This window comes from Primulina tabacum, chromosome 2 (genome assembly GCF_025594145.1).
Source record: "Primulina tabacum isolate GXHZ01 chromosome 2, ASM2559414v2, whole genome shotgun sequence".
NCBI classification, from domain to species: Eukaryota; Viridiplantae; Streptophyta; class Magnoliopsida; order Lamiales; family Gesneriaceae; genus Primulina; species Primulina tabacum.
In genome coordinates, this window is record NC_134551.1 from 18,355,419 (window position 1) to 18,367,871 (window position 12,453).

Genomic DNA, 12,453 nt, shown 5'->3' on the forward strand with positions numbered 1-12,453 from the left:
CACCCATATTGGAGTTAAAACCCTTGCCAGAAGAATTGAAGTATGCATTTCTTGGAGAAGATGAAACATATCCAGTGGTAATTTCTTCCAAACTAGAAAGTGATCAAGAAGGAAAATTAGTTGATATGCTTAAAATACATAAAAATGCAATTGCTTGGACATTAAAATATCTCAAGGGCATTAATCCACTAATTTGCACACACAAAATTCATTTAGAAGAAAATGCTAAAACATCTCAACAACCACAAAGGAGATTAAATCCACACATGAAAGATGTTGTGAAAACTGAAGTTCTCAAACTACTTGATGTTGGGATTATCTACCCTATTTCTGATAGTAAGTGGGTAAGCCCAACACAAGTAGTTCCAAAAAAATCTGGCATCACAGTGATAAAAAATGAAAAAGGTGAATTGTTAACAAGTCGAGTCTCATCTAGTTGGCGGATGTGTATTGATTATAGAAAATTAAATGACACCACTAGAAAAGATCATTTTCCATTACCATTTTTGGATCAAATTTTAGAAAGAGTAGCAGGTCATCCATACTACTGTTTTCTTGATGGATATTCAGGTTATTATCAAATTCCCATTGCACTCGAAGATCAAGAAAAAACTACATTCACATGTCCTTTTGGAACATTTGCATTCAGAAGGATGTCATTTGGTTTATGCAATGCCCCAGCAACATTTCAAAGATGTATGCTAAGTATTTTTTGCGACATGGTTGAAAATTGTTTGGAAATTTTCATGAATGATTTAACTGTCTTTGGGAATACATTTGATAATTGTCTTGAAAATTTGGAAAAAGTTTTAAAAAGATGCGAGAAAAAAATGTCTTATTTTAAATTGGGAAAAATGTCATTACATGATTACTTCTGGAATTGTTTTGGGACATGTCGTGTCATCTCATGGAATTGAAGTTGATAAAGCAAAAGTTGATGTCATTGCCAATTTACCCCTCCAAAAACCATTAAAGAAATTCGCTCATTTTTGGGACATGCTGGATTTTATAGGAAGTTTATAAAGGACTTTAGTTTAATCTCTAAACCCATTTGTAACCTCTTAACAAAAGACACTGCATTTGAGTGGACTCAAGAATGTCAAAATGCTTTTGATAAAATTATTCGACATTTAACATCAGCTCCTATTATGCAACCTCCTGATTGGTCTTTACCATTTGAAATCATGTGCGATGCGAGTGATTATGCAGTCGGTGCAGTACTGGGTCAAAGAAGAAACGGTAAGCCTTATGTGATATATTATGCAAGTAGAACTTTAAACAATGCTCAAATGAATTACTCCACAACTGAAAAAGAACTACTTGCTGTAATATTTGCATTAGATAAATTTCGTTCTTATTTGATTGGATCAACGACTATTGCGTTTACTGATCATTCTGCTATTAGATATTTGTTGACCAAACAGGATGCAAAGCCACGACTGATACGATGGATTTTGTTACTCCAAGAATTTGACATTGTGATCAAAGATAAAAAAGGAACCGAGAATGTCGTAGCTGATCATTTATCGAGACTAGTAACAGGATCATCTTGTGAAATGACACCAGTTAACGATAATTTTCCTTGATGAACATCTATTTTCAGTTACTACTACACCTTGGTTTGCTAACATAGTAAATTTTCTTGTGACAGGAAAAATTCCACCGCAATGGAGTTCCCAAGATAAAAGAAAATTTTTGAATGAGGTAAAAAACTTTTATTGGGATGATCCGTATCTGTTCAAGTATTGTCCAGATCAAATTTTTCGACGTTGCATACCCGACAATGAGGTAAGTAGTGTCATTAAATTTTGTCATTCAGAAGCATGCAGAGGACATTTTTCTTCAAAGAAAACGGCTGCAAAAATCTTGCATTGTGGATTTTATTGGACCCACTTTGTTTAAAGACACCCACGAAATCTGCAAGATCTGTGAAAATTGTCAAAAATTGGGTGCGATTTCAAAAAGAAACATGATGCCTTTGAATCCTATCATTGAAATTGAAATCTTTGACTGTTGGGGAATTGATTTTATGGGACCTTTTCCATCGTCGTTTGGATACTTGTATATTTTAGTTGCAGTTGATTATGTTTCCAAATGGATATGGGCAATTCCATGTCGAAAAAATGATCATAAAATCGTCATCAAATTTTTAAAAGAAAATATTTTTAGTAGATTTGGAATTCCTCGAGCCATGATAAATGATGGGGGAACTCACTTTGTTAATAAACCATTTGCTTCATTAATGAAAAAATATGGTATTACTCATAAAGTAACTACTCCTTATCATCCTCAAACAAATGGACAAGTTGAATTAGCTAATAGGGAGATAAAGCAAATTTTGGAAAAAACTGTTAACTCAAATAGAAAAGATTGGTCTCTGCGACTTAATGATGCACTTTGGGCATATCGAACAGCTTTTAAAACATCATTGAATATGTCTCCCTATAGGTTGGTTTATGGAAAACATTGTCATTTGCCTGTGGAATTGGAACATAAAGCTTATTGGGCGATCAAAACTTTAAATTCAAGCATGGATGATGCCAACAAATTGCGTAAATTGCAACTTAATGAACTTGATGAACTCAGAAATGACGCGTATGAGAATTCAAGGATTTATAAAGCAAAAATCAAATCATTTCATGATAAAACAATTCTTAGAAAATCTTTTGAGATTGGTAAAAAGTTTTGCTTTATAATTCTCGACTTCACATATTCCCAGGAAAATTACGATCAAGATGGACAGGCCCATATGTTGTAAAGCATGTGTATACTTATGGAGCTGTGGATATTGAAAATCCTAAAAATGATGATATTTTTAAAGTAAATGGACAAAGGCTTAAACCATTTTTAGAAAATGAAATCTTTCAAGAAGAGTTTATTTCCCTTTCTAATCCTTGATTTTTTTTTTTGTGTTGCATTTAAGTTTGTTTGTTTTTATTTCAGGTTTTCTTAATATTTTTATTTTCCCGGTTAAATGGCGGATAACGGTACTCCGTGACTCTCATAGTCGGTTAAATCAGTTTCCCACAATTGCTGATACAAAAATAAAAAAAAAATCAAATCATTTCTTTTCTTTTCAAAATGGATGAAATTCTCTCAAAAATTTGTAAATATTTTCCCTCTGTTTCTGAAAATGTTCTAAGAAAAATTTATGCAGGAAGGTGTGAAAGATTGAGATTGCTAATGCAAAAAGGAATTCCAGAAGATATTCGTCTTGTAATAGAAGCTAAGGTCCGATTTGGAGGAGAAGTTCCACAATCATTGCTCATTCGGTATTTGACTGGATTAGGAAAAAGCACTTATGCGAAAAAACGAAGGGCCAAAAGTTTAGGGGTTTGTCATAAGTGTGCAAGATGGACTTGTGACAAACGATGCAGATCTTTGGGATGTGTTTCCAATAACAGAGAAGATAAAATTGGTTTCATTAACAATGGGCTGAGTAAGGAGTCTTTAGATAACATCTTATTGACTCTTGAGACGCATTCTAGTGGACATGTGCATATTGAACTTCTCTGTTTATGGAAACAATTCCAAGATGAGCGTCATAGTCTTGGGAATCCGACTAAAAAAGACCATGTTTGCCAATTTATAAGAAAATTGGATGAGAAGCATATCCTCGACTCATAGATGGCGTTGAAGCCGTTTCTGGACGTAAAACCAGAGGAAAATTGTGAGCTACAATCACACTACTGTTTATATGCATGTGTGTCATTATTGTTTTTACTATTTATTCTGTTTACAGCTGTGACCCATAGTTTTGTCATGATAACATATTACCCCTATAAAATCTCTCATCTTTTTCTCTATTTTCGCAGAAAAAAAAAAGAAAGTAAAAACATGGCTGAATCCTATGTACAAACATTGAAAAATATTTGTGTATTTTGTGGGTCGAGTCCTGGAAAAAATGAAGTGTTTGTAGAAGCAGCGAATAATCTTGGAAAGATATTGGCTGAGAGAAAAATTCACTTGGTATATGGGGGAGGTAATATTGGGTTAATGAGATCTGTTTCAACATCTGCTCATCTTGGAGGTAGTCAGGTTTTGGGTATTATTCCTACAGCTTTAGCTGAAGGAAATATTACAGGTGTTACGATTGGGGAGGAATTAAAAGTTTCTTCTATGTATGAAAGAATCACTCAAATGATTGAAAATTCTGATGCTTTTATCGCACTACCAGGTGGTTTTGGTACATTAGAAGAAATTTTTCACACTGTTTCTTGGGCACAACTTAATATCCATAATAAACCTGTGGGCTTGTTGAATATCAATAATTATTTTGACAGTTTGTTGACATTTCTTGATAAAGCTGTGGAACAGAATTTCATTTCAGAAAATTCACGACGGGTGCTCATCTGTGCTTCGACTGCCGACCAATTAATTGATGATTTGGAAGCTTTTGTTCATAAGCCTGATCCGATGATAAAAAAGATCAATTGGTCGCAATCAAGCAGTAAAAAAAGGAAGTTGGATCATTGATTCAAAAGTCGTGGATTGGTTTGCGTTTGTTTCAGTTTGTTATCTTAAATAAAATTCCAGGTGATATCTCTTTCATTATGTACTCTTTATTAATAGTTATTTTGACATTAGGGACAATGTCATATTCTGATTGGGGGGAGAACAAACTTATAAAAAAAAAATTTAAAAAATAATATATATTATTTTAAAATAAAATCATGTTTATTGTTTGTATCTTAGTAATTTTTGCAAAAATGTCATACATTACATGTTTGAAAGATTTAAATTAGAACATGCATTAATCTATTTAAGAATGTTTAAATTTTTATTTGAAAAAAAAATCAATTTTAATATTCTGATCAATATAAAAATATGATTTATGAAATCTTTTTGAGTGATTAACCATTATGATAAAATCAGGTATTAAAGTATATGGCCCAAGATATACCTTATAAGAGTGCCTATAAGTTTAAACTCACACATATTTTGTGAGTGAGTGGAGAGGACTGAGAAAACAGCTTTCGAGCCTTTATTGATCATGAGAGAGACTATCTATTGTTTAGATCTTGAGTTCTTATTTTGAAGAAAAAAAAATGATATTTCCTGAAAAAAAAGGGAGAAAAATACAAAAAGAAAGATATTGAAGATCTATGTAATTTTTAAGTTATATGCTACGACCCATATATCTCTCATAAAAAAAAAACAAAAAACAAAAAAGAGAGAGAAATTTATTGTACAAATTAAATAAATATGTGGTCAAGAAGCATAAACTTACTCTGATTCCATGATGTTATGCACAAAAAAATATCAGGAAAAAATATATAATAAGAACAACTAGATTTTGAATCAATGGATTTTCTATCTTTTGATTAGTTTGGCTCGTTTGCCTGTCTGCATTCTGTAAACCATTTTTCTGAGCATTTATCTGTATTCCAACTCCATGAGAGAAATCGTTGCCATAAATTGAAACATTTATTAACCTGTGAGGATATGGAGTTGAGACTCTTACTAGGAATTTTTGAAGGCCGTGTACATTTAACTACCTGAAATAAGCTTTGAATTGATCATCTCAAAATTATTTCATAATTATAATTATGATGATTTTGATATAACTTTGATAGTTTTCAAATTTAATTTAAACACTTAGATAGTTTTGATTACATTTCTATTTAAATTAATCAATATGTTTTGTATTGCTATTAACGCTTAAATTGCTAGGGACTAGCAATAAGCTGGTTGGGAGGTGTGATAAACATAAAAATTGTACATTAATTGAATGTTTTATAATATAAATATATAGTTTTTGTTTTATTAAATGTTTAAATATTATATGTTTTATAATAAATTGTATAAAATATAAGTTGTTGTGTAATTACAAGTTTTTACTATTTTTTTTACAGGTTCGATAAAACAAGAATAAACTTGGCGTTGCAAATGAGATTAAGATGATTCTTGGACCTGTAGAAAGTTGATGTTAATATCTACAATATTGGTAGCAAGCATGAGATAAAAATCCTCTCACAATTGGGATCAAATTAAGCAACAAATAAAGTTACCAAAAGAGTGGCAGTTTTACCATTCTCTAGTATTTTGACCATATCTCTCAAATTACTTGGTCAAATGGTTTGAAAAAAATACCACAACTAGACAACTCAATAATCCACATGTTTCTTTTTATGTGAAGAAGCAAATTCGGAGAAGAAGATTTTCAAAAGTGATGTGTAATATAATATAATATCTTGGAACACCAATGAAGACTTTTGTGTAAAAAAATAATATTTTATTTGTGGTTGTCTCCCCAAATTTGACTATAAATAGGGGTGAATTGTAATGTATTGGGATATCCCTCATTCTATGAACAAACCTTTGAGTTCATAATATTTCTCTCTATATTTTTCCTTTATTTCTTCATTTAAATATAATTACCATGTTAAATTCATATTCAAAGTTTTACACTTTGAATAATGAATAACTAACTTCCTAAAGTTGAGATGAAAAGGTGAAACTCTTGACATGATAATAAGGTTACTAAAAGGTAAGAATCTATGTTTTATATTATTTAATCATTATTTATTGTTTATGTTATATTTATTTCTTTAAGCATTTTTATACCCTACTTATAAGTGGGAGTTTTGATTTATTGTTGCTATATGTTACACTAAATTCTTGGAACTATTTAAATGTTAGTTTGGTATTACCAACCATTTAAAGTGGATGCCTGATTTATATATATAAATATATTATAATATTAAATTCTTGGAACCATTTAAATGTTAGTTTGGTTTTACCAACCATTTAAATTGGATTCCTTGATTTATTATATATGAATATATCATAGTATTAATTTATTGGTACCATTTAAATGTTTGTTTGGTTTTACCAACCATTTAAAGTGGGAAACCTTGATTTAGTGTTTACAAATATATATAGCACATAAATACTTGACCACATTTATAAGTTTTTGTATATATTATATACTTATAAGATAATAATATATAACATAATATAAATATGATTATTTAATATGTTGGAACCATTTTATTAAGTGGATTTCAATATTGTTCGTTAATGTTAACTTTATTAAAATACCAAGAGTGGATCCTTTAATCTCAACTACTTAAATTAAAATTTGAACAATTAAAAATTACCAATTAAAGATTCAAACAACTAAAAGAAAAAATAAATAAAAAGACATTGTAGTGGACTTGTAATTACCTTAGCTTTCTCGTGGATACGATATTCGAACTCGTCGAATTATACTACTTGTGGACAACCTGCTCTTGGGAGTGCAACAATCAAAGTCGCAACAGAGTCCAAATGAACGGTTATTATATCCTACCGCATCAGGATCTAAATAAAACATATCAAATATTGGGATTTCATTGCCATTTCTAATTCGAATCATTATAGTGCATTTCAAATGTTTCAAACATGCTCTCAAATATTATAACTATTATCAAACAACCAATTGTTCAAGAATTTTCATAACAAATAAAAACGAATATATCATGCCGATCGAATTTTCAAAGACATTTTTAAATTATTATTTTATTTTAAAAAAGTAACTAAGCCTACTTAAAAGAATTATAATTGTGCAAATTTATATTTAATATATCTATCAAAAACACACTTAAAAGAACTATAAGTGTGTTAATTCTATATAGCATTATTAATCAAAAACACAATTAAAAAGAATTACAAGTGTGCAAAATTTTTTGATATTCAAAAGCCCACTTACATATAGATATAAGTATGCAAATTTAATAGAAATGATAAAAAAATTAAAAAAAAAACCCACTTACTTTTCTCTTTTTTGGATTAAAACATGAGGCACTTGCGGGAGGAATTCCGCTCGAACTTGTACAAGACGTGGTTGCTGCAAATCCAAAGCATGTTGCTGGAATTTCGAACAAATTGAAGGGATTTCGGATAGTGGCAGCACTTGAGCAGCAACTTCAGCTCAAAATTTGGGATAGAATGTGGGTAGCATCGAGGTAAACCGAGAATTGAGAATAGAAGCTGGGGAGCTCGAAAATGGACAGCTTTGTGCTTTGCTTTGGTGTGTTTTTCTTCAACTCTTAGGGGTATTTATAGGTAAGAAAGGAGGGGATTACACACAGCTTTCATCCATGTTTATGGCCTCTTCAATGGCCTTAAATACCATTAAAAGAATGTTAATGGTTGACCATGGGCTGTTCAAATTCAACTTTTAAAAAGGCACTTGACAGTTACGAGATTCATGGCTTGAATGAGATTTCAATGCTTGGTTGAATCTGCATGTTTTAAATTATCAAATTTCATGGTTTGACATGGTATGTCCTTAATGGCTTTGCACAGGTGAGTTCGTTCTTCACACATATGTTGTAGCAGCAAGAATTCTCAGGGGAGGTTCTCCACCAAAGAATGAGACGAGGGGGTTGATTTTCTCATCCATATCATTAATATCCTCCCTATCTGAATTCGTGGGAGGTTGAGAGACTAAGGCTTGGGTAGCTTCTGGCTGCAGCTCAACAATTTCTTTAACATTTTCTTCCTCAGTCATATCAGAATCCTTAGGTACTGGAGGAGAATCTGTCTTGGAAGTATCAATAAATTCGAACTCGGACTAGGACTTGACTACATCATCAACAAAAGTAAGAGGCATTTCAGGCAGCGGTCCCATCAGGTTCTTGGAAATAGACGACGGTTGAGAATAAGGAGCAGGGGTAGATGAATCATCCTCATGATGTGGAGGAGTAGAACCCTGATCAGAATATACAAAAAATTGTTTAAAGGAAGGAAAATTTACCTCGGGATGGTTTATCCTAGCTACTAGCCCGAGTTGTTGCACCAGCCAGATTCTCTTTAGATGACTGTTTATTATCTTGAACTTTGGGGAGTTCGACTGCATTCAAATTTTCAATAGCATCAGTTGATTGGCTACCGGCTGGAGTGTTTTTGATAGGAACTTCGACCTCACGTATTTTATGTTCACCGGCTTGATCAACGACTCGAGTAGAAAGGGCTTTTCTTTAGCTTGATTGACTTCTTCCTCAATCGGTAGTTTACATTCTTGCCTTTCTAATTTCACCATCATGTAGATGGACATGACACCCATATCCATCCGTTGCCTCACATCTGAATCATCTCAAGCCTGTGGGTTGTGAGGGTCAAAATTCTCTCTTTTGTTTTTTGATAATTTACCTCAACATGCTATCACGAAGCTCCAACCCACAATAAACTCTCTCCATTGTAAAGCCTTAGAGATTAAGTAAATTTTAGCCCAGTTCAAAATGTCTTGTTCGAGCTCGGCCATTGCCTTTAGTTTCTTCTCCTTTCGGATGAGCTTGAAATGGACCAATGTCCGATAGTCTACTCATTTGTCAATCTCGTTTGAACAATCTCGTCTGCCTGTTGAACAACTACGTCTATGGCACAACTTGAGCTTTTGAAGCTTTGGTAGACACTTCTACCATCTTGTCCATACCCTTGTCCTTAAAGTCGGTCTACCACTTATGGCTCTTCAATCTTGACTCCACTCATCAAGCTGGAGATTGGAACTGCTCCTATGGGAGCCAGTCGAAGGGGGCTCAGTGACATGCCTGACCATCTTAGCCTTTTCTGTCTTCTATTTCTCGTCGACTGACTTATTCGAAGCAACATAGATTTCTGTCAAAGGAACTGTCTCCCTTACATCTCAGAATCAGTCTCGGAGCCGGAAGATAGCACAATCAATAATATTAATAAAAACTATAATCATACCCTTCGCACTAAAAAATAAATAAAATTACTACATAGTTATGTATAAATTTAATTCAAAATGTCTTCTTGGGTGGCTTATTTTATTTGGGCCCAAAGTCATTCAACGCGTGCATTTTAGCCCAATGGACTTTAGGTTTCCGAGGATGCCCTTATTCTGAATAGCGAAGGGATCATATTGCTCCTCCACTTCCAGATTGAAACCATTCAACGATGGTATGAATTCCTCCGAATTTCTGTTCGAAAGTGTTCAATTTTCGAACCTGTCTTATATTTCGCATTTTCGTTGTTTTGATAGACATTCAAGAGAAGGAACGGAGGGCGCAACAAGCATGGCCGGGGTCATGTCAATTTCATTCGCTGCTCCAACTGCGGAAAATGCTGCCCTAAGGTTTATCTTTCTTTGCATCGGATAATTTTCTATTTATTGTACTCTCTTGCGCACAAAGAAATGGCAGTTTCTGTCTTGCTGATTTTCTTTTTTCTTTTTGATGTTTTTAATGTTTTGCTACTTTAGGCACAAATCTGTGGTTGGCGTTGTTTTAAATGTTTTGTTGGAAATCAATTTGAGCTTGGTTTAGAAATTCTGAGAAAAGAAGGATAATTTATTGAGATTTTTTTTTCAATTATCTTAGAAGAAAACATTATGTTGGCTATGATGATCAGTTGAAATGTTGCAATTCTCATGACTTTGCTAGCCGAGGGTGGAAATTTATGAAATCAAAAGAAATATTTGGGCATTGCCAGTTTTTACTCCAAGAATTGCCTGATTTCTGTTTTAGATGCTGAAGCTTTTTTGTCTATTTATATTGCCATGTGGCTATGATTCTAATCTGATTATCATTAGGCCAAGCTTGACATATTTTCTCGTGTTAGGTATTAAATGTTGGTTTCTGTATATGTTTCATAGGTGTTAATTTATAGAAATATCAATAGAGATTTGAGAAAAGCAATATTGAAATTGCACGAATTTTTGTTATATGCTTTATTTTAGCAAAATTTTTGGATTTTAATCGAATTTAAAACAATTGCTTTGTTGTGGTTTTACTTTGATGTTATTATTTTAATTAGGACAAGGCAATCAAGAGGTTTCTAGTGAGAAACATAGTCGAGCAAGCTGCTGTGAGGGATGTCCAGGAGGCATGTGCCTTTGACAGTAAGTTTTACCCGGTGTTCTAAATTTATTCATCTTCAGTTGGTCCCGTGTTCGTTCCTTGTTGACATTTTATTTGGAAAACTTAATATGTTATACATCACATGCTTCTGTCTTCTCTATAGTGTACACACTCCCTAAGCTGTACGTGAAGATGCAGTACTGTGTTTCATGTGCCATTCATTCCAAAGTGGTGAGGGTCCGATCTCGTACTGATAGGAGGAATCGTGAGCCACCTCAGCGATTCAGACGACCAAGGGTTCACACTCTACTTTTAGTGATTTAATTTAATGATACTCTTTTATGTTAAAATATTACTCTTTTCTTTGTCGATAATTGGGTCAGTATACTGCTATTTTCATGTATATGCACTTATGTTGTATATCAGTTTCCATATGTTGGGCTAAAACTATTGGGATTGATAAGTTATTTTCTTAAATGTTTTTTCACTCTCTTGTGCTCTCTGGCACACAGTCACGCTTTTCTCAATAACTACTTGTACCAAATGTCAAAATCCAATTTGTTCCTGCATGCGACCTTTTTTCCCAATAATTCATAAACAGTGATTCTTGGATAACTCCTTTTATAAATGGAAGAGGATTGCAAAGAGAAGCATATAACCTTGGGAAAAAAGCTAATCCCGAAATATAGTCCTAAGTCCTAAGCCCCTCTGAAACCCATAGAGATTCCTGTCATTCTTTAAATTGCAATACTCAAATATATGTTTACTAGAATCTGGCGTTTTTGTCCTGTTTTTACCAGACCATCAACTGGAATAAAGTAGTTTATCTTGTTCATAAAACCTTGTGAACTTGCCTTGTTTTGTGAATATGAACTAAAGTCATCTTTGAAAATTTTGGAGTAAAGTGGTTTATCTTGTTCATGTAGCATTGTGTACTTGCCTTGTTTTGTGGTATATGAACAAGAGTCATTTTTTTATTACTCTGGTAACTTTTCGAAAATTGTTGAATTTACATTCATTTTTGTTCCATATTTGCAGGATGATATGCCAAAGCCGGGTCAAGCGCCACGCCCTGGTGGAGCACCTGCTGCTGCTGCTCGTGCTTGATTCCTTCTACTTTACCATGTTGCTACTAGACTTCACTTTGCAGTCAAATCGTGATTTCTTTGTTTCCTGGTTTTGAACGTTAATTCTTAAATGTTGTTGTTTCAGAATCGAAACTATTGACTTAATGCAAAATAGATTTCCTGAAGCCAGTAAAATGAGTTTTTCCATTTGTTGCGTTATAATTTGAAGCAATTTGCATATTTTTCTTGATTTATTTATTAATGGGATGAATTCAATTTCGGTTTTGGAACATACACCACTAAATAAGTTTTGATGCCTAATTCTCACCGTCATCAAGATTGATGATCGTCAACGTTTCTGAAATCAGTAAATTTTATGATGCGCCGATAGTATCAAATTTCTCGGTATGAAAAATGATTGTCTTCCAATGGTTGTTATTAAGATTTCCTGTGTATCAAAGACGCAAATATATATATATAAACATAATTTTACCGATAGATCAACTAAAGCCGTTAAGCCTAACACGAAGCAAGTCGTATATGGTACATTCTTCCTGGTGACTACTTGTGATTGGGCA

The 12,453-nt window shown here is 33.0% G+C and overlaps 1 protein-coding gene across 1 annotated transcript; it reads left to right on the plus strand.

The window, feature by feature from the left end:
* The first annotated feature begins 9,764 nt into the window (after positions 1 to 9,764).
* On the plus strand, positions 9,765 to 12,082 carry LOC142530824 (small ribosomal subunit protein eS26z-like). The gene is made up of 5 exons (XM_075636675.1): positions 9,765 to 9,909; positions 9,992 to 10,084; positions 10,765 to 10,849; positions 10,972 to 11,105; positions 11,847 to 12,082. The coding sequence occupies exons 1-5, from the start codon at positions 9,907 to 9,909 to the stop codon at positions 11,913 to 11,915; spliced, it is 384 nt and encodes a 127-aa protein (XP_075492790.1). The 5' UTR covers positions 9,765 to 9,906; the 3' UTR covers positions 11,916 to 12,082.
* The last annotated feature ends 371 nt before the right edge of the window (positions 12,083 to 12,453 follow it).

Bases quoted from the DNA above. Each gene is read 5' to 3' on its own strand.
- LOC142530824 (XM_075636675.1), top strand. The intron at 10,850-10,971 runs GTAAGTTTTACC...TCTTCTCTATAG, and splicing joins GGAGGCATGTGCCTTTGACA to TGTACACACTCCCTAAGCTG. The intron at 11,106-11,846 runs GTTCACACTCTA...CCATATTTGCAG, and splicing joins AGCGATTCAGACGACCAAGG to GATGATATGCCAAAGCCGGG.